At 40.8% G+C, this 23018-nt stretch overlaps 1 protein-coding gene across 1 annotated transcript in view; it reads left to right on the top strand.

Moving 5' to 3' along the window:
* The window catches only part of LOC128048722 (antigen WC1.1-like), a 63121-nt gene that overhangs the window by 19647 nt on the left and 20456 nt on the right, over positions 1-23018 (top strand). Inside the window, 3 exon segments of the mRNA XM_052641148.1 lie at positions 8718-9032; positions 15431-15739; positions 15832-16140. Coding sequence (XP_052497108.1) covers positions 8718-9032; positions 15431-15739; positions 15832-16140 — 933 coding nt within the window.

Here is a 23018-nt window from a genome sequence, read left to right as displayed (position 1 = left end):
CTGCAGTATTCTTGGGCTTCCTTGATGACTCAGCAGATAAAGAATCTGCCTGCTGCCTGTGGGAGACCTAGGTGTGATCCCTGGCTTATGAAGACCCCTGGAGAAGGGAAAGGCTACCCACTCTAGTATTCTGGCCTGGAGAATTCCATGGACTGTATACTCCATGGGCTCATAAAGAGTTGGACATGACTGAGTGACTTTCACAAACACTATATACAAAAATATTATCTTTTTTCCTATATTACAGTTTTAAGATATCTTTCATGACAATGTTTTTTCTCTAGAATGTTTTTTTTAAAAATTTTTATTTATTTATAGGAACTCTCTATAAACAAACATCACTTCAGTTCAGTTGCTCAGTTGTGTCAGTTTCAACATCAGTCCTTGCAATGAACACTCAGGACTGATCTCCTTTATGATGGACTGGTTGGATCTCCTTGTAGTCCAAGGGACTCTCAAGAGTCTTCTCCAACACCACAGTTCAAAAGCATCAATTCTTAGGTGCTCATCTTTCTTTATAGTCTTATGAAGAAACATCACTTACTCTTTCTTAAATATTTTTGTAAATATTTCCTCCATTTTTTGCATATATGTTTAAGGTTATATATGTGAATGGAGGGGGTTATGTTATCAAATCTATAATAGTTTACTTTTTTGACTTCTGCCTTTAATGAAATGTTTCATATGCCATTCTTAATCTCAAAATAACATTGAATCAAGTTTTATTTTCTGCAAATAATTTTGCAGTTCCACTAAAGAATATTCAAAACCTAATTTTGAATTCATTTATTTATCTGAATTTATTTTACTATGTGTGATTGTGTAACATCATCACCAGATAAAAATTATATTTTAGATATGTGAAGGCTTCATCACAAAATAAAAACACATTGCTTCATGATTTCATGCATATGATGTCAAAAGTACAGGCAACAAAGCGAAAATAGACAAGGGGGAATATATCAAACTAAAAAGCTTCTTCAAGCCAAAGGAAACATCAACAGAGTGAAAAAGTAAGCTAGCACAAATTATATAAGGTGTTAATTTCCAAACAAATAAGGAACTCCTGCAACTCAAGAAAAAAAATCCAAAACCTAATAACTCAATTAAAAAATTGGCCAAGGGCTTGAATAGATATTTCTCTAAAGAAGACATACAAATGGCCAATGGGTATATGAAAAATGCTTGACATTGTCAATCATCAGGAAAATGTAAATCAAAACCAGAAAGAGATATCATCTCACACATGTCAAAATGACTGTTTTTTTAAAAAGACACTTAAGTGTTGGCAAGGCTGTGGAGAAATTGACACTTTCTGTGTACTTATCCACATTAAATGTATAAATTGTATTAATAAAGCTATGCAATCCAGGGGTTAAATCTCTGGATTTTCACTGCCATGGGTCCAGGTTTAATCCCTGACCTGGGAACTAAGATCCCACGGGCCACAGCACAGCTCAAAAAGAAACAACAACACAAAAACTATGACCAAAAAATCTGTGTGATTTATAGTGATGTCCCTTTTTGTTCTTGGTTTTGTTAACTACATTTACTCTCTGCTCTTCATTAGTATTAATCAGTGTTCCTCAATTTTCAATGAGCCACGTTTAAAGGGGTTTCTTCTATGTTTTCTATCTTATGCTTACCTTGTTTTCCATTCATTTTTGTTCCTTTTTAAATTAACCCCAACGTTCTATATTCTTTGGGCTTTCTCATCTCCTAGTTTCTTACTTGGAAGCTTGCATTTTTTCCCCTTCCGTCTTTCCTCTTCTCTAAATCTAGGGTATAAATTTCCCTATAGGCACTACTTGAGTTCCATTAGAAGAATTTATGATAATATCATTATTTTGTGTTTATTACCATTATGATTATATCTTTATTATCATTATTTCACAATATTTGGTTAATTTTAAATTTATTCCCAGACTCAGGTGTTTTTTGGAAGGGTGTTGCTGAATTTCCCAAAATAGGGATGGCTAACAATATTTCTTTTTCATTCTTAATTTTATTCCACTGTGGTCAGAGTAAATACTCTGTATGAATTCAAGGAGTGAAAGATTTTGTCCCGTTATGTGGTCGTTTTGGTAAACGTTCCGAGTGCATTTACAGTAATGTGAACTCTTGCGTTGTTGGGTGCGTTGCTCTATGTGTTACTTGGTTAAATGTGCTGACTATTTTCTTGTACATCTACTGTATCCTTTGTTTTTTGTATGTCTGGTCTGTATGCTATTGAAAAAGATACAGTAAAAATCCCCCATTTTGATTGTGATTTTGCCTATTTCTTCTTTTCCTTCTGTCAAGTATATTTCAAAGCTATGTTCTGTTTCTTTTCTTGAATTTTGATGTCTAAATCTTTATTAAGGGTGCATCTCATTATAATCATGAAAATTCCCTCCTTAATTCAATTAGTGTTATTTTCAGTTCAGTTCAGCCACTCAGTCATGTCCAACTCTTTGTGACCCCATGGACTGCAGCACGCCAGGCCTCCCTGTCCATCACCAACTCCTGGAGTTCACTCAGACTCACATCCGTTGAGTCAGTGATGTCATCCAGCAATCTCATCCTCTGTCTCCCCTTCTACTTCTGCCCCCAATCTTTCCCAGCATAGGGGTCTTTTGAAATGAGTCAGCTCTTCACATCAGGTGGCCAAAATACTGGAGTTTCAGCTTCAGCATTAGTCCTTCCAGTGAACACACAGGACTGATCTCCTTTAGGATGAACTGGTTGGATCTCCTTGCAGTCCAAGGGACTCTCAAGAGTCTTCTCCAACACCACAGTTCAAAAGCATCAATTCTTCAGTTCTCAGCTCTCTTCACAGTCCAATGCTCACATCCATGCATGACTACTGGAAAAACCATAGACTTGACTAGACAGACCTTAGTTGGCAAAGTAATGTCTCTGCTTTTCAATATGCTATCTAGGTTGGTCATAACTTTCCTTCCAAGGAGCAAGCGTCTTTTAATTTCTTGGCTTCAGTCACCATCTGTGGTGATTGGATCCCCCCAAAATAAAGTCAGCCACTGTTTCAACTGTTTCCCCATCTATTTGCCATGAAGTGATGGAACCAGATGCCATGATCTTAGTTTTCAGAATGTTGAGCTTTAAGCCAACTTTTTCACTCTCCTCTTTCACTTTCATCAAGATGCTCTTTAGTTCTTCTTCACTTTCTGCCATAAGGGTGGTGTCATCTGCATATCTGAGGTTATTGATATGTCTCCCAGCAATCTTGATTCCAGCTTGTGCTTCATCCAGCCCAGAGTTTCTTATAATGTACTCTGTATATAAGTTAAACAAGCAGGATAACAATATACAGCCTTAATGTACTCCTTTTCTAATTTGGAACCAGTCTGTTTTTCCATGTCCAGTTCTGACTGTTGCTCCCTGACTTGCACACAGGTTTCTCAAGAGGCAGGTCTGGTGGTCTGGTATTCCCATCTCTCTCAGAATTTTCCAGAGTTTATTGTGATCCACACCGTCAAAGGCTTTGGCATAGGCAATAAAGCAGAAATAGATGTTTTTCTGGAACTCTCTTGCTTTTTCGATGATCCAGTGGATGTTGGCAATTGGATCTCTGGTTCCTCTGCCTTTTCTAAATCCAGCTTGAACATCTGGAGTTTTACAGTTCACGTATTTCTGAAGCCTGCTTGCTGAGCTTTGAGCAATACTTTACTTGTGTGTGAGATGAGTGCAATTGTGTGGTAGTTTGAGCATTCTTTGGCATTGCTTTTCTTTGGGATTGGAATGAAAAGTGACCTTTTCCAGTCCTGTGGCCACTGTGGAGTTTTCCAAATTTGCTGGCATATTTCTTGCAGCACTTTCACAGCATCATCTTTTAGGATTTGAAATAGGTCAACTGGAATTCCATCACCTCCACTAGCTTTGTTCATAGTGATGCCCTAACGCTCACTTGATTTCACATTTCAGGATGTCTGGCTCTAGGTGAGTGATCAAACTATTGTGATTGTCTGGGTCATGAAGATCTTTTTTGTCCAGTTCTTCTGTGTATTCTTGCCACCTCTTCTTAATATCTTCTGCTTCTGTTAGGTCCAGACCATTTCTGTCCTTTATCAAGCCCATCTTTGCATGAAATGTTCCCTTGGTTTCTCTAATTTTCTTGAAGAGATCTCTAGTCTTTCCCATTCTATTGTTTTCCTCTATTACTTTGCACTGATTGCTGAGGAAGGCTTTCTTATCTCTCCTTGATATTCTTTGGAACTCTGCAGTCAAATGGGTATATCTTTCCTTTTCTCCTTTGCTTTTTGCTTCTCTTCTTTTCACACCCATTTGTAAGGCCTCCTCAGACAGACATTTTGCTTTTGCATTTCTTTTTCTTGAGGATGCTCTTGATTCCTGTCTCCTGTACAATGTCATGAACCTTCATGTATAGTTCATCAGGCACTCTATCAGATCTAGTCCCTTAAATCTATTTCTCACTTCCACTGTATAAGGGATTTGACTTAAGTCATACCTGAATGATATATTGGTTTTCCCCACTTTATTCTGAATTTGGCATTAAGGAGTTCATGATCTGAGCCACAGTCAGCTCCTGGTCTTGTTTTTGCTGCCTGTATAGAGCGTCTCCATCTTTGGCTCCAAAGAATATAAGCTATCTGATTTTGGTGTTGGCCATCTGGTGATGTCCATGTGTAGAGTCTTCTCTTGTGTTGTTGGAAGAGGGTGTTTGCTATGATCAGTGTGTTCTCTTGGCAAAGCTCTATCAGCCTTTGCTCTGCTTCATTCTGTACTCCAAGGTCAAATTTGCCTGTTACTCCAGGTGTTTCTTGACTTCGTACTTTTGCATTCCAGTCCCTGTAATGAAAAGACATTTTTTTGGGTGTTAGTTCTAAAAGGTCATGTAGGTTTTCATAGAACCGTTCAATTTTAGCTTCTTCAGCATTACTGGTTGGGGCATAGACTTGGATTGCTGTGATATTGAATGGTTTGGCTTGGAAATGAACAGAGATCATTCTGTTGTTTTTGAGATTGCATCCAAGTACTGCATTTCAGACTCTTTTGCTGACTATGATGGTTACTCCATTTCTTCAAAGGGATTCCTGCCCATAGTAGTAGATATAGTGGTCATCTGAGTTAAATTCACCCATTCCAGTCCATTTTAGTTCGCTGATTCCTAGAATGTCGACGTTCCCTCTTGCCATCTCTTGTTTGACCACTTCCAATATGCCTTGATTCAAGGACCTAACATTCCAGGTTCCTATGCAATATTGCTCTTTACAGCATCAGACCTTGCTTCTATCACCAGTCATATCCACAACTGGGTATTGTTTTTGCCTTGGCTCCCTACCTTCATTCTTTCTGGAGTTATTTCTCCACTGATCTCCAGTAGCATATTGGGCACCTACTGACCTGGGGAGTTCATCTTTCAGTGTCCTACCTTTTTGCCTTTTCATACTGTTCATGGGGTTCTCAAGGCCAGAATATTGCAGTGGTTTGCCATTCCCTTCTCCAGTGGACCACATTTTGTCAGAACTCTCCACCATCTTGGTTGGCCCTACACGGCATGGCTTAGTTTCATTGAGTTAGACAAGGCTGTGGTCCATATGATCAGGTTGGCTAGTTTTCTGTGATTGTGGTTTCAGTCTGTCTGCCCTCTGATGCCCTCTCTCAGCACTACTGTCTTTTAGTGTATCTTTTCTCAAAGTCTACTTTCTGGGATATCGATAAAGCTACTCCAGTTTTCTTAGAGTTCGTACATTTTTTCCATTATTTTACTTTCAAACTTTCTTTGTTTTCATACTATAAGGTGATCATTTTGCAAGTAACATTTGTGTCAGTTTTGTTTTATCTTAATCCATTTACTATAAATGCAATTACTGATATTGATGTGTTGGTATTTGCCATTTGCTTTTAATAGATCCACATGCTTTATGTTCCTTTTTCTCTCCTTTCTTTTTCTTCCTTTAGTATTAAATAAATCTGTTGTTATGTCAGATTTTCCTTTTTCCTTTTGATTTTCAACAGCTTCACTAGGAAGAGTATGAAAACTCTTCCATTTATATTTTTAAAAAATGCTCTCTCATTATATCTTCAGATATGGCTTCTGTAGTTCTGCCTCTGTGCCTCTGTATCTCTTCTCCCTCTCCTACTCTTTATTCTCCTTCTCATCTCTCATCTTTAGGACTCCTCGAAATCACTGTATTCTAAGTTCTATCTAACATTGTTTGACTTCTTCATTCACTTTTAATCGTAGATATTTTATTTTAGGTCGGCAATGGTTCCATTGCTATTATTTATTTGTTTATGATTATTTGTTAATTTTTTCATCTTTTTCCCTGTATATTCTCCCCTTCTCTCTTTCCCCCTAAACACATTGGTCGTAGTTAAAATCCTTATGCATTTCTATCATGTGTGTCTCTGCATTCTCTCATCTCTTTTTTTCACTTTGGTCTTTTGTCATGTTATCCTAACTTGTCAAATGTCATGTCATTTCTTATTGAATGCTATAAATTATATATGAAAAAGTAAGATACTCCTGATACATTTTCTAATACCTGAAAGGATTTACCCTTTGTTTTGCTAGGCAGATAGGGAGTTGGGGTGTATATCACTCAAACATCCAAATATAACCTAAAACTGAGCTGTAATAAGTGTGGGTTGCAGCTTTGGTTGCACTCAGTCCACCTCTGATATTTCTGCCCCTATGACAGGGGCTTTCAGAGATTTCAGTTCAGAGCCTGGATTCTTTGGTAGCTCAGTACCCAAGAGAATGAGAAAGACTCTGCTTTTCAAGTCTTTTTATGTAGTTCTTTAGCCTCCTGCCCTTCACAGCTTATATACTGGGCAGATATTTGAGGAGAAAACCTGCTGTGTGAGAGGCTCTCAAGACTCTAATTTTGTCACTCCAGCACCAGGTAACCCCCAAATTATGCTGGCTTCCTGTCACAACAATAGTCCTCTGCTTGCCCAAGCCCAGATTCTGAATCATTAAATTATGCAATGAATCAGCAAATTCCCAGAGAAAAAGAAGCTATAGATCCTTGGCTAACATTGAAATAACATCCACTCTTTAGAATTTTAGCATATTTAGTCCATGTTGTCGGAGAAGGCAATGGCACCCAACTTCAGTACTCTTGCCTGGAAAATCCCATAGACGGAGGAGCCTGGAAGGCTGCAGTCCATGGGGTTGCTCAGGGTCAGACACGACCGAGTGATTTCACTTTCACGCATTGGAGAAGGAAATGGCAACCCACTCCAGTGTTCTTGCCTGGAGAATCCCAGGGATGGGGGAGCCTGGTACGCTGCCGTCTATGGGGTCACACAGAGTCGGACACGACTGAAGTGACTTAGCAACAGTAGCAGTCCATGTTGTGTCAACAAATGTTGAATACTTTTACTGTTTCTTAAAAAACATTTTCCAGCTTTTTAAGTTGTATCCAGCAAGACCCAGCAAAACACATTGGCCTGCTGTAAACTCCATTCTCTGTGGATGTGGAAAATTTTAGGTTTAATTCTCTACTTCATCATTTACTTAAAGTGCAACACTGACAGACATTCTTTAACCTTTCTTTACAGCACTTTTATGTATAAAAGGAGAGGAGAATACAGTGAGCCTGTTAATGTTATTTGTTCAAGGGCTTGCAGCAATGTGACCTATTTCTGCTCTGTGATGGAAATAGAAGGTTTTGCTGGTGGCTCAGCTGTAAAGAATCCACCTGCAATGCAGGAGACACTGGTTAGATCGCTGGGTCAGGAAGACCACCTGGAGGAGGGCGTGGCCACCCACTGCAGTATTCTTGCCTGGAGAATCCCGTGGGCAGAGGAGCCTGGTGGGCTACAGTTCATAGGGTCTTAAAGAGTTGAACATGACTGAATTGACTAAGCAAACATAGACACTATTTCCCCCTAAAGATCACATAACTCCAAAATTTGAATAACAGAGATTCTTGACACAAAGTCCAAGGAGGGATTATATTTTGGGGGGAGAAGAAGCAACATTCTATGATTCCCAGTGGAATCTGGCCAGTGTCGATGTTCCCTGACATCATCTCTCATGTGATGCTGTTCAGTCTACTCAAAGAGATCACATTGTTTGAAAGTAAGTATCCAGATCTGAAGTCTGAAGCTTAGAACCGCAAATGAAATATTTTGGGGTAAACCAAGATATCACAGAATCCATTTGTTTTTCAGTTCTGAATGACTGTACTAGGGGGAAGGATTCTAATGGTAGAGAATTCATGGCTGCTACCTAAGGCATCTGATAAGGCCAGTTCCTGACTCCATTCCCTTTAATCAACCCCTTTAACTCAGGTCAACCACATCAAAATATGTGTGCTTTGAAAGGAATCCATCCAGCTGCCAGCTCATTCCTGTGACTCTGAACTCATTTAACTGCTCCAGGTAGAGAGACTAACATTTCCTGTAAATCTTTCTCTGATGCTGTGCAGAACTCTACAGATCAGAATGTTAACTCTGATAGGACCTTGTACCCCATTCTGTCTCAGACTACTCACTAGATTGTTTTCAACTTAATATTTCCTGTTTTATTTTCTTCCTATTTTTCAACCTTATTATTCTCTTGCCACTGGTATAAAAAACCAGCCCCAGCTGCTGCCCCAGTGCAATGACTCCATGTCTGAACCAGCAGGGTCGGCAGCCTCAGATGAGAGCACCCCCTACTGCTCAGGTGGGGGTCCTACAGGACAGAAGAGTCTTCTCAACCCCTGGTGTCATCACCCCATGTCCCATTTCTCTCTGCTCAGACAGCAGACAGATCCGCCTGGTTGATGGAGATGGTCGCTGCTCCGGAAGAGTGGAGATCCTTGACCAGGACTCCTGGGGCACCGTCTGTGATGATGGCTGGGACCTTGACGATGCCCGCGTAGTGTGCAGACAGCTGGGCTGTGGAGAAGCCCTCAATGCCACTGTTTCTTCTTACTTCGGGAAGGGATCAGGGCCCATCTGGCTGGATGAAGTGAGCTGCAGAGGAGAGGAGTCCCAAGTGTGGAGGTGCCTTTCCTGGGGATGGCGGCAACACAACTGCAATCATGAAGAAGATGCAGGCGTCATCTGCTCAGGTATGGTCAGTTCTTTGTCCACCGGCTGAGAAAATGGAAAGTTCCAAGAAAGCTGGTGTCTGATCAGCAGGGCAATGGGAGATAGGTGGGCTAGAGAGGACTGAGACGCCTACCCATCCTCCCTGAGTGCACTGTGACTATGAGTGATGAGCTTCATTTACTTTCCTCTTATAAGTCTCTGCTATTCTTTCTTCTCCAGTGGACTTACCTGACGCCAAAATAGCTTTATTTATTCTCCCAATTAAAATAAATCCTCATATTTTTTTTTCATAACTCACTTTTTAAAGAGTGTAACATTTGCTAACTGCCACATACACATTCTCTTTGCACAGGGAGGCTATAAGAAGGAAGGACAAAAATGAGGATATACTTTCCTGGGTGGAGTTGTTTCTGTACAATGTGAGACATTATTTTGCACTAGACTAGTAGGAGTGGAGGTTACTCTTACTGTAGGAAGATATATCATTTACATATATAGAGATGATCCCTAGAGGGTTATCATTTAACAAGTCAGAGATTCTTTTGGATTTGTGGCAGATTTCAAGTTCCTTTGCAAATTTAGATGTAAATGTTCATAGTTCTTTGATGCTACAACTAGAGAACTGTGAATGAAATGCTCCGAGTCATATATTCTTTCACTGTTACTAGAAAAGTCTCTCTCCCCAATTCTTCCTTTAAGATATCTGTACAAATGCAAACTTCAGAAGAACACTTAGCCATGCACTGGCAAGTCAAAGGTGGAGGTAATAAAACATGAATTTGTGTGTTTTATGATAAGAGATTATGTAGTTTATATTTAATGATTTCATTGATATAGACTTGTGTTTAAGGGCTTATTTGGAGCAAGAGGACAAATGTAATTTTTGAAGAAGGTGGAACAGGTTTTATAGTAGCTGGGAGGAAGGGGAATGGCAATGGGAGCTGATGAAGGCAACTGTGAGGTTCTCTGAGCAGCACTGAAGGTCCAGGTGTGGTGTGCAAGATGCTATGTGTGCCTAAGGACACAAGATGTCTACACAGCAAGAGACCAGACAAGGATATATCTTTATTATATTTAGTATCTTTACTCATTCACATCCGCCTCTATTTCATTATTTTCTTGGAATTTTCACACACTTATTCTTCCACGTAAATTTTACAATCAAGTAGAAAATAAAAAAGAAATAATATATCTCAGAAGTCTCTATCCTAATATATCCTAAGACTTTCTTGATTATCCAGCACATATTTGAATATTTAACTTTTATCAGGGTATATAAAACAGAATACAAGAAATACTTCCTCTTTTTCTTTCTAAATTTTTAATCTCGTGGAATTAATATGACAATATCAACAACCTCAGATATGCAGATGACATCACCCTAAATGGCAGAAAGTGAAGAGAAACTCTTGATGAAAGTGAAAGAGGAGAGTAAAAAAGCTGCCTTGAAACTCAGCATTCAAAAAACTAAGATCATGGCATCTTGTCTCATCGCTTCATGGCAAACAGATGGGGGATAAATGGAAACTGTGACAGACTTTATTTTCTTGGGCTCCAAAATCATTGTCGACAGTGACTGCAGTCATGAAATTAAAAGATGCTTGCTCCTTGGAAGAAAAGCTATGACAAACCTAGACAATATTTTAAAAACAGAGACATTACTTTGAGACAAATGTCCATCTAGTCAAAGCAATGGTTTTTTCAGTAGTTATGTATGGATGTGGGAGTTGGACCATAAAGACGGTTGAACACTGAAAAACTGATGCTACTGAACTGTAGTGTTGGAGAAGACTCTTGAGAGTCCCTTGGACTGCAAAGAGATCAAACTACTCAATCCTAAAGGAAATACAACCCTGAATAGTCACTGAGAGGACTGATGCTGAAGCTGAAGCTCCAATACTGTGGCCACCTGATATGAAGAACTGATTCACTGGAAAAGACCCTGATGCTGGGAAAGATTGGAGGCTGGTGGAGAAGGGGATGACAGAAGATGAGATGGTTAGATGGCATCACTGACTCAATGGACATGAGTTTGAGCAAACTCAGGGAGATAGTGAAGGAGAGGGAAGCCTGTCATTCTTCAGTCCATGGGGTAGCAAAGAGTCGGACACGACTGAGTGGCTGAGCAACAACAACAACAACAACCAGTTAAATAAAAATGGTTTATCTAGAATGTGTAGCCTGTGACCAAACTCCCAGCCAGAATAGATTAGGAGTCCTAACCTGGGCCTCTCTGGGGAGATGGAAATGGATAAATAATAAAAGGCAAGCAGATCATCCTGTCTCTCATCATTCCTTCTTGTATGAGTGGTCAAGCTAACCCTTCAGTTCTTTAATTTCTGCAGCGCCTTTTCTGTTCTCTCCTGCTCTCTATGCTGCTGCTGCTGCTGCTAAGTTGCTTCAGTCATGTTCGACTCTGTGCGACCCCACAGACGGCAGCCCACTGGGCTCTGCCTTCCCTGGGATTCTCCAGGCAAGAACACTGGAGTGGGTTGCCATTGCCTTCTCTGCCTGCTCTCTATAGTAGATTTTTATTCTGTTACATTATTCTTTTTGAGGCTTCAAAGTTCACAAACTTATGCAATCAGAATCCTTCACCAGAACAAATTCCACCATGTACATAAATACTTATGAGCCCACTCAGAAACCAGGAAAATTATTTAAAAAGTTGTCTTTTATGATGTGCAGGTCTTTTTTCCTATTGGATTACCTTTTCTCTGTCCAAAATAGGGTCCCTGAAGGATGAAATCATGATCACGAGTTTTTTCTCTGGTCTCTCTCTCATGCTCCATCCACTCCCTGTTTAACCTGCCACTCACTCCACCTCACTCCCTACAGAAGTTCCTTCCTTTTGGAGTCTCCTTTGAGTCTCATCTATTTGTAGCTGTTAAGTTTGTTTTTTCTTTTCTGCGTTGGGAGAAATGGGAAGGGGAGCAGGGTTATGTGGCAAATTAGAGGAGCACAGGGGATGAAAAGTGTTAAAATCTTGTTGAACGAGTCTTTTTTTCCCCCAAATCTTTCTATGTTTTATTCTTATTGAGGCTTTTGCAATTTAGAAATCTCTACAGTATATATTAAAAGATGCTTACTCCTTGGAAGGAAAGTTATGACCAACCTAGATAGCATATTAAAAAGCAGAGATATTACTTTGCCAACAAAGATCTGTCTAGTCAAGGCTATGGTTTTTCCAGTGGTCATGTATGGACATGAGAGTTGGAGTGTGAAGAAAGCTGAGTGCCAAAGAATTGATGCTTTTGAACTGTGGTGTTGGAGAAGAATCTTGTGAGTCCCTTGGACTGCAAGGGGATTAACCAGTCCATTCTAAAGGAGACCAGTCCTGGGTGTTCATTGGAAAGACTGATGCTGAGGCTGAAACTCCAATACTTTGGCCACCTCATGCAAAGCGTTGACTCATTGGAAAAGACCCTGATGCTGGGAGGGATTGGGGGCAGGAGGGAAAGGGGACGACAGAGGATAAGATGGCTGAATGGTATCACTGCCTCGGTGCACATGAGTTTGGGTGAACTCTGGGAGTTGGTGATAGACAGGGAGGCCTGGCGTGCTCTGATGCATGGGGTCACAAAGAGTCGGACACGTCTGATTGACTGAACTAAACTGAAAGTATATATGGGTTGTTTGCTGTCCTCTCTCTTCCTCTCATTCTCCTTTTTTTTATAGCTTGCTGGCTTCTTATCTCAGAAATCCAAATAGGAAAGGCATATGCAGTTAGCATATAGATAAGATTAGAATACATTAAATTATCATTACTCTTTCACATTTTCTGAGAATCTCATGTCTAGTATGAAGTAATCAACTAACTCAATAGTCTTACATAATCCCACTGAGACCTCACTTTCTCCCAGGTGTCTTGATAAATCCTAGGTTTTCAAGAAATATGGCTAGGACCATTCCCTGCCTTTCCTATGACTCTCTGATCTTTTGTCATTTCTAAACTTACCTGGCTGTCTGGGGAGGCCTTACAAATAGCTGCGAAAAGAAGAGAGGCGAAAAGCAAAGGAGAAAAGGAAAGATATAAGCATCTGAATGCAGAGTTCCAAAGAATAGCAAGAAGAGATAAGAAAGCCTTCTTCAACGATCAATGCAAAGAAATAAAGGAAAACAACAGAAGGGGAAAGACTACAGATCTCTTCAAGAAAATTAGAGATACCAAGGGAACATTTCATGCAAAGATGGGCTCGATAAAGGACATAAATGGTATGGACCTAACAGAAGCAGAAGATATTAAGAAGAGGTGGCAAGAATACACAGAAGAACTGGACAAAAAAGATCTTCACAACCCAGATAATCACAATGGTGTGATCAATCATCTGGAGCCAGATATCCTGGAATGTGAAGTCAAGTGGGCCTTCGAAAGCATCACAATGAACAAAGCTAGTGGAGGTGATGGAATTCCAGTAGAGCTATTTCAAATCCTAAAAGATGATGCTGTGAAAGTGCTGCACTCAATATGCCAGCAAATTTGGAAAACTCAGCAGTGGCCGCAGGACTGGAAAAAGTCAGTTTTCATTCCAATCCCAAAGAAAGGCAATACCAAAGAATGCTCAAACTACTGCACAATTGCACTCATCTCACATGCTAGTAAAGTAATTTTCAAAGTTCTCCAAGCCAGGCTTCAGCAATATGTGAACCGTGAGCTTCCTGGTGTTCAAGCCTGTTTTAGTAAAGGCAGAGGAACCAGAGATCAAATTGCCAGCATCTGCTGGATCATGGGAAAACAGATAGAGTTCCAGAAAAACATCTATTTCTGCTTTATTGACTATGCCAAAGCATTTGTGTGGATCACAATAAACTGTGGAAAATTCTTCAAGAGATGGGCATACCAGACCACCTGACCTGCCTCTTGAGAAATCTGTATGCAGGCCAGGAACCAACAGCTAGAACTGGACATGGAACAACAGGGTGGTTCCAATTAGGAAAAGGAGTCCGTCAAGGCTGTGTATTGTCACCCTGCTTATTTAACTTATATGCAGAGTACATCATCAGAAACCCTGGACTGGAAGAAACTCAAGCTGGAATCAAGATTGCTGGGAGAAATATCAATAACCTCAGATATGCAGATGACACCACCCTTATGGCAGAAAGTGAAGAGGAGCTGAAAAGCCTCTTGATAAAAGTGAAAGTGGAGAGTGAAAATGTTGGCTTAAAGCTCAACATTCAGAAAATGAAGATCATAGCATCCGGTCCCATTACGTCATGCAAATAGATGGGTAAACAGTGGAAATAGTGTCAGACTTTATTTTTTTGGGCTCCAAAATCACTGCAGATGGTGACTGCAGCCATGAAATTAAAAGACGCTTACTCCTTGGAAGAAAAGTTATGACCAACCTAGAGAGCATATTCAAAAGCAGAGACATTACTTTGCCAACTAAGGTCTGTCTAGTCAAGGCTATGGTTTTTCCTGTGCTCATGTATAGATGTGAAAGTTGGACTGTGAAGAAGGCTGAGCGCTGAAGAATTGATGCTTTTGAACTGTGGTGTTGGAGTAGACACTTGAGAGTCCATTTGACTGCAAGGAGATCCAACCAGTCCATTCTGAAGGAGATCAACCCTGGGATTTCTTTGGAAGGAATGATGCTAAAGCTGAAACTCCAGTACTTTGGCCACCTCATGCGAAAAGTTGACTCATTGGAAAAGACTCTGATGCTGGGAGGGGTTGGGGGCAGGAGGAGAAGGGGACGACAGCAGATGAGATGGCTGGATGGCATCACTGACTTGATGGATGCAAGTCTGAGTGAACTCCAGGAGTTGGTGATGGACAGAGAGGCCTGGCAAGCTACAATTCATGGGGTCGCAAATAGCTGGACATGACTGAACGACTGAACCCAGCTGAACTGAACTGAACTGAAACTTACCTGTGGACAACTTCTTTCACAATCAGATTATAATACCTGCACTCAGATCCAGCCCGTGTGATTTTCCCTGTCCTCAGTGACTTGAATATTGGCTCTCAGAGAAAACTGGCCAGAATTTTAGCCCCAGAAATCTCAGGACGGTCCTCTAAACTTCTCTGGCTCTGAGGCCTGTAACCATTTGAATCCCATGGACCTTTTCCACTCTCAGTTCAGCTCTGTACCCACGTTTGAATGTTTACCAAGGTGCAGTTTCTTTGGGCACTGTAGTTTCCAGGCCCCCAGATAGGAATTAACATTTCTAACCAAAATATATATTCTCGAGATTCAGCCATTCCGAACTGATCCTTCAGTCCTTCTGGATATCTCTTCAGAAACTTGCCCATGAAAATGCAGTTTGACGATGACTGTCAAATTCTCTCTTCTTATCCCCTCTTATTCCACTGCTGGAAAAAAAGCTTTCACAATCACTGCCTGTGAGATGTTGTCTGCAATTGTCAAGCCAGGTTCATGAATACTCACTGGGTTTGTTGTTCTTTGTTTCTCAGGATTTGTGCGTCTGGTTGGAGGGGATGGACCCTGCTCAGGGCGAGTAGAAGTACGTTCTGGAGAAGCCTGGACCCCAGTGTCTGATGGGAACTTCACACTCCCCACTGCCCAGGTCATCTGTGCAGAGCTGGGGTGTGGCAAGGCTGTGTCTGTCCTGGGACATGTGCCCATCAGAGAGCCTGATGGCCGGGTCTGGGCTGAAGAGTTCAGATGTGAGGGGGAGGAGCCTAAGCTCTGGTCATGCCCCAGAGCGCCCTGTCCAGGGGGCACTTGTCAGCACAGTGGAGCTGCTCAGGTTGTCTGTTCAGGTGAGATGCATATCAGGACTTAACCTCCGTGTACAATCAGTTTAAACTAAAAAGAAGTCAGATTTTGCTGAAATCCTGTCTTTTTCTATCAGTGTACACAGATGTCCGGCTCATGACGAATGGCACCTCTCAATGTGAGGGGCAGGTGGAGATGAACATTTTTGGGCGATGGAGAGCGTTCTGTGCCTCCCACTGGAGTCTGGCCAATGCCAATGTTGTCTGTCGTCAGCTCGGCTGTGGTGTTGCCATCTCCACCCCAAATGGGGCAGAAGGCAGTGATCAACTCTGGAAAGCCCGATTTCACTGCTCAGGGACTGAGTCCTTCCTATGGAAATGCCCTGTGACTGTCCTGGGTGGTCCTGACTGTTCCCGTGGCAATACGGCCTCTGTGATCTGCTCAGGTAAGACAGGGAAGGGCTACTGTACTTAGGATGCTCCTGGGGTGGAATGTCCCCAGAGCAGAGAGTAAGGGAAACAGGCTTTAAAAGGAAGATATTCTGTAGTGAAATCATGGAACTCAGGTTTCCTCTGCTTATTACTCAAGAATCCAACACTGAGAGACAAGCGTGGGGTAAATTTAAAGATAGCATTATTGAGAAAACTAGCAGTTCTGAGGAGACAGAGGACTAATGTACCAAAGAACCAGCTCCCCCTTGCTGATCAGGGACAAGAGTTTTTAAACGGGAATTTCAGGAGTGCACAGGTGGAGGTAGGGGACAGGTTACCTGCAGAATAGCACAGCTAGCTCTGACAATCATCTTGGAATAGGTCTGATCGGTGTCACCTTTATTGTTTGAAATGCAGTTAATCACCAGTTCTAGTGCTGGTCTGTTCCCACTTCCTTGCGGCCAATTCTTGGAATTGTGTAAGGTGAAGATTATGGGCTTCCCTGTTGGCGCAGATGGTAAAGAACCTGCCTGCAATGCAAGAGACTCAGGCTTGATCCTGGGTTGGGAAGATCCCCTGGAGAAGGAAATGGCACCCCGCTAGTCTGGGCATCATGTATTTTCTTCTACCACCTGGTTGGAATTTCAGCATCTGCAAAACAGCTCAAAGGATACGGCTCAGAATGTTAGCTATAGCCATGAGGAGGAACTAAAAATCCTTGACTTTGTTTAGGGTTAAACTATTATTATTTTGTCCTATTTGACTGTTTTCCTTTGTTTCTGAAATTTTTTCATTTCTGTGATTAAATTTATTCTTTGGCTAAGGTTTTTCTACAGACAGAAGCAGGTGGAGGACATGAGGGTGGTCTGTCCTGAGAAGGCTCCGTAAGGTCCTGCTCCATAGCATTCTCATTGTTCACTTATTTTTTCAGGGGAAAGAAGTGCTAAGAAATGCTAAGAAGTGCTATGTCAGGGAAAGAAATGCTTAGATGAATAATATTTTTATGAAACATTATTATTTAAGGATAATAATAGAGAACAAAGTACAAACAATAAGTGTATACCTAGGTCATGTTCTCCAACCCAGATCTACAAAGAGAACATTGACAGCACCACAGAATCACTATTGCCTCCCAATAGCTGTGTCCTCCTCTCCAGGGAAGACTGCTTACCTAAGACTTGTACTGCCATAGAATATTTTCTCAGTTTTTGAACTTTATGCATAACCATACAGAATGTTTTCTTTCATGTCTAATCTTTTTGATTTCAAACTGTGTTTGAAATTCACTCATGATGTTGTTTATGGCAACACTGTATTCATTTTTATTACTATAGGATATTCCTTTGAATGAGCACACGACCATGCATTGATCCATTCAGCTTGTGGCAGAGCTTTGAGTTTGTTGCCAGGTTTTGACTATTACAAACACAATGGGGCAAACTACCATGATGATGACTTTTGGAACAAATATTTATTATGTTTTTTTTTTGTGTTTAATTCCATCTTATATTTTTATTTTCTTAATGGTATGGTGTACTTCAATGAGCCAAGTTACTAATCTTAAGTTTGAATTATTACCTTTTTTACTGTACATGTAGTGCTTCTTCAGTCAGTCAGTTCCATTCAGTCACTCAGTCATGTTCAACTCTTTGCAACCCCATGGACTGCAGCACATCAAGCTTCCCTGTCCTTCATCATCTCCTGCAGCTTGCTCAAGCTCATATCCTTTGAGTTGGTGATACTACGCATCATGTCATCCTCTGTCATCTCCTTTTCCTCCTGCCTTCAGTATTTTTAAGCATCAGGGTCTTTTCCAATGAGTCAGTTCTTCCCATCATGTGGCCAAAGTATTAGAGCTTCAACTTCAGCATCAGTCCTTCCAATGAATATTCAGGACTGATTTCCTTTAGGATTGACTGAAGTCCAAGGGACTCTCGAAAGTCTTCTCCAACACCATAGTTCACAAGCATCAATTCTTCAGTGCTCAGCTTTCTTTATGGTCCAACTCTCACATCCATATATAACTACTGGAAAAACTATAGCTTTGTTGGACCTTTGTCGGCAAAGTAACTTCTCTGCTTTTTAATATGCTATCTAGGTTTGTCATAGCTTTTCTTCCAAGGAGCAAGCATCTTTTAATTTCATGGCTGCCATCACCATTTGCAGTGATTTTGGAGTCCAAGAAAATAAAGTCTGTCACTGTTTTCATTGTTTCCCATCTATTTGCCATGAAGTGATGGGAGCGGATGTCATGATCTTCCTTTTCTGAACGTTGAGTTTTAAGCCAACATTTTTACTCACCTCTTTCACCTTCATCAAGAGGCTCTTTATTCCTCTTCACTTTCTGCCATAAGGGTGGTGTCATCTGCCATCTGTCATCTGGTGTCATCTGAGGTTACTGATATGTCTCCCGGCAATCTTGACTCCAGCTTGTGTTTCATCCGTCCCGGCATTTCGCATGACGTGCTCTGCATACAAGTTAAATAATCAGGGTGACAATATACAGGCTTGACGTACTCCTGTCTCAGTTTTGAACCAGTCCATTGTTCCAGTCCATAGAGCTCCTTATATCCTTCTAGAAACAACTTTGTCTACTCCAAAATCACAAAAATGTTCTCTGAGAGTATCACAGACGTGTAATTACTTTTCTTTTGCATATAATTATATACTGCTTCCAGGATTGATAACCGTGTAGCCTAAGGGTCAAGTGTCGTGTTTTCATATGGGCATCCAGTCGACTCAAAATCTTTTTCTGGAAGACTATTCTCTACTGCAGTGCCACCTTTGTGATAAACGAAAGGGCGCATATGTCTGGGTACTTCTTTTAGACTCTCTATTCTGTTCCACTGTTTCATTTATCTATCCTTGCACCTGTACCACATTTTCTTTATTGTAACTTTATAGTAAATCTTGAACCTTCCCTGGTGGCTCAGATGGTAAGGAGTCTGTCTGCAAGGCGGGAGACCTGGGTTTGATCCCTGGGTTGGGAAGATCCCCTGGAGACGTGTATGGCAACCCACTCCAGTATTCGTGCCTGGAGTGTCCCCATGGAGAGAGGAGCTTGGTGGGCTATAGTCTATGGGGTCACAAAGAATCGGACATGACTGAGTGACTAAGCTCACATAGTAAGTCTGGGTAACTTTAATGTAAAGAAGTTATGTTGTTGCTGTTCTTCCTAACTGCCTTGGTCATTCTTGGTTTTTGTATTTTGTATACATTTTTGAGCTGAAGCTCCATACTTTGGCACTTGATGTGAATCGCTGACTCATTAGAAAAGACCCTGATGCTTGGAAAGATTGAAGGCAGGAGGAGAAGAGGACAACAGAAGATGAGATAGTTGGATGGCATCACTGACTCAATGGACATGAGTTTGGGTAAACTCTGGGAGTTGGTGATGGATAGGGAAGCCTGGCGTGCTGCAGTCCATGGGGTTGCAAAGAGTCAGACACGACTGAGTGACTGAACAACAACATAAATTTTGAATCATCTTGTCATGTTTCACACAGACACAAAAGCATCAGGGAATTTTATTGAGGTTAGCTTTAATCTGTATATAAATGAGAGAATGGTTTATTTTGACAACATGAGTTTCTCAATTCATTGTCAAAATATATCCCTTCATTCAATTAGGTCTTGAATATCTCTCAGATGTTTTGCACATCTTTAACTAGGTTTTCTCTTAGGCATTTCATGGGTTTGATGTTACTAGTATTTCCTTTAGTGAAGGTTTTCTGGGAATGAATTCTCTCTGAACTTTATCTGGATTCCCCAAATGTTAGGTTAGTATTTTGCTTTAATCCTTCTTTCTTTCTTTTCTCTCCCTCCCTCTCTCACTCTAGTTTTCTCTCTTTTTCTCTGTCTTGCTCTAGCTTTCCGTCTCTCTCCTCCTTTTCCCTTTCCTGCCCCATTTTCCCCTTGAGTATGTAAAATCTTTCTGGATTAAGTTGCAGACAGGATGCTCCTTTATCCCTCCCCCTCCCCAACAACAAAAAAATACTTCAGGGAATTTCCTTATATAACCACAGTTCAATCAAACCTTTAGACATATCAGCCCCAGATAACATCTAAGTGCAACCACATGAGAGACCCCAAAGATAGAACTGCCAAGTTGAGTTTTTCCCAAATTACTGACCAGGAAATTATGATCAAAATTAAAAAAAAAATTCCTTCAACTGCTAAGTTTGGGGGGAAATTTTGTTATACAGTATTGTTAACCAGGCACTTACCATGTAACCAATTTTCTATACAGAGGAATATTTGTCCTCTCATCTTCCATTTTACTATTTCTACTTTATATTGATCTAATGTGCCGATAGACTCATTCTCTAGTTCTTAATTTCAGCTGTAGAATTTTCATTTGTTTTTGTTATCATTTCTCTGCCAAGACACACATCTTGTTAATTAATTATTTGAAGACTTTAATCCTGGCTATTTAAATTCTCTGTCAGACTATAAAACTCTTAGAGGAAAACATAGGCAGAAAATTCTTTGACATAAATTGCAAACAGATCTCTTTTGACCAATCTTCTAGAGTAAAGAAAATAAAAACAAAAATAAACAAGTAGGACCCGATTAAACTTAAAAGGTTTTGCATAGCAAAGGAAACCATAAACAGAACAAAAAGACAACTGTCAGAATGGGAGAAAGTATTTGCTATTAAAACGAACAACTAACAAGCGACTAATCTTCAAAATGCTCAAACAACTCAATATAAACAAACCAAACAACCCGATTGAAAAATGGGAAAAAGACAAACAGACATTTCTCCAGACATACAGATGGCTAACAGATATATGAAAAGATTTTCAACATCACTAATTACTCAGTTCAGTTCAGTTCAGTCGCTCAGTCATGTCTGACTCTTTGCGACCCCATGAATCGCAGCATGCCAGGCCTCCCTGTCCATCACCAACTCCCGGAGTTCACCCAGACTCACATCCATTGAGTCAGTGATGCCATTCAGCCATCTCATCACCTGTCATCCCCTTCTCCTCCTGCCCCCATTCCCTCCCAGCATCAGAGTCTTTTCCAATGAGTCAACTCTTCACATGAGGTGGCCAAAGTACTGGAGTTTCATCTTTAGCATCATTAATTACTAGAGAGATGCAAAACTGTAGTCAGGTATTACTTCACGCCAGTCAGAATGTCTATCATTAAAAAGTCTACAAACAATAAATTCTGGAGAGAATGTGCAGGAAAGGGAATCCTCCTACGTATGGGTATGTAAATTGGCACAACTACTATGGAGAACAGTATGGAGGTTCCTCAAAAAACTAAAAATAGAACTGTCGTATGACTCAGCAATCCCATTCCTGGGCACATACCTGGAGAGAATCATCATTCAAAGAGACACATTCATCCTGATGTTCACTGCAGCACTATTTACAACAGCCAGGACACGGAAGCAACCTAAATGTCCCTCACAGGAGGAGTGGATAGAGAAGATGTTGCACATATATAAAATGGAATATTACTCAGTTGTAAAAGAATAAAGCTGCGGAATTTGCAGAGACATGGATAGACCTAGAGACTGTTATGTTCGGTTTAGTTCAGTTCAGTCTCTCAGTCATGTCCGACTCTTTGCGACCCCATTGACTGTAGCACAAGAGGGCTCCCTGTCCATCACCAACTCCCGGAGAATACGCAAACTCATGTTCACTGAGTTGGTGATGCCATCCAACCATCTTATCCTCTGTTGTCCCCTTCTCCTCTCGCCGTCAGTCTTTCCCAGCATCAGGGTCTTTTCAAATGAGTCAGTTCTTCACATCAGGTGGCCAAAGTACTGGAGCTCTAGCTTCAGCATCAGTCCTTCCAATGAACCTTCAGGACTGATTTCCTGGTTGGATCTCCTTGCAGTCCAAGGGACTCTCAAGAGTCTTCTCCAACACCACAGTTCAAAAGCATCAATTCTCCATTACTCAGCTTTCTTTATAGTCCAACTCTCACATCCATACATGACTACTGGAAAAACCATAGCCTAGACTAGACAGACCTTTGTTGGCAAAGTAATGTCTCTGCTTTTTAACATGCTGTCTAGGCTGGGTCATAACTTTTCTTCCAAGGAGTAAGTGTCTTTTAATTTCATGGCTGCAGTCACCATCTACAGCGATTTTGGAGTTCAAAAAAATAAAGTCAGCCACTGTTTCCACTGTTTCCCCATCTATTTGCCATGAAGTGATGGGACCAGATGCCATGATCTTTGTTTTCTGAATGTTGAGCTTTAAGCCAACTTTTTCACTCTCGTCTTTCACTTTCACCAAGAGGCTCTTTAGTTCCTCTTCCCTTTCTGCCATAAGGTGGTGTCATCTGCATTTCTGAGGTTATTGATATTTCTCCCAGCAATCTTGATTCCAGCCGGTGCTTCATCCAGCCCAGCATTTCTCATAATGTACTCTGCATATAAGTCAAATAAGTAGGGTAGCAATATACAGCCTTGACATACTCCTTTTCCAGAACTCTCTTGCTTTTTCAATGATCCAGTGGAGGTTGACAATTTGGTCTCCGGTTCCTCTGCTTTTTCTAAAACCAGCTTGAACATCTGGAGGTTCATGGTTCACGTGTTGTTGAACCACGACTTGGAGAACTTTGAGCATTACTTTGCTAATGAGATGAGTGCAATTGTGCGGTAGTTTGAGCATACTTTGGCATTGTCTTTCTTTGGGATTGGAATGAAAACTGACATTTTCCAGTCCTGTGGCCACTGCTATGTTTTCCACATTTGCTGGCATATTGCTTGCAGCACTTTCACAGCATCATCTTTTAGGATTTGAGTTAGGATTGTTATGTAGAATGAAGTAAATCAGAAAGAGAAAAACAAATACTGTATAACATCACTTATATGTGGAATCTAGAAAAATGGTAGAGATGAACTTACTGTGAAGCAGAAATAGAG

Source organism: Budorcas taxicolor, chromosome 5 (assembly GCF_023091745.1).
Source record: "Budorcas taxicolor isolate Tak-1 chromosome 5, Takin1.1, whole genome shotgun sequence".
Taxonomy (NCBI): Eukaryota; Metazoa; Chordata; class Mammalia; order Artiodactyla; family Bovidae; genus Budorcas; species Budorcas taxicolor.
The sequence above is the reverse complement of the archived record's forward strand: the minus strand, read 5'-3'. Positions and strand labels throughout refer to the sequence as shown.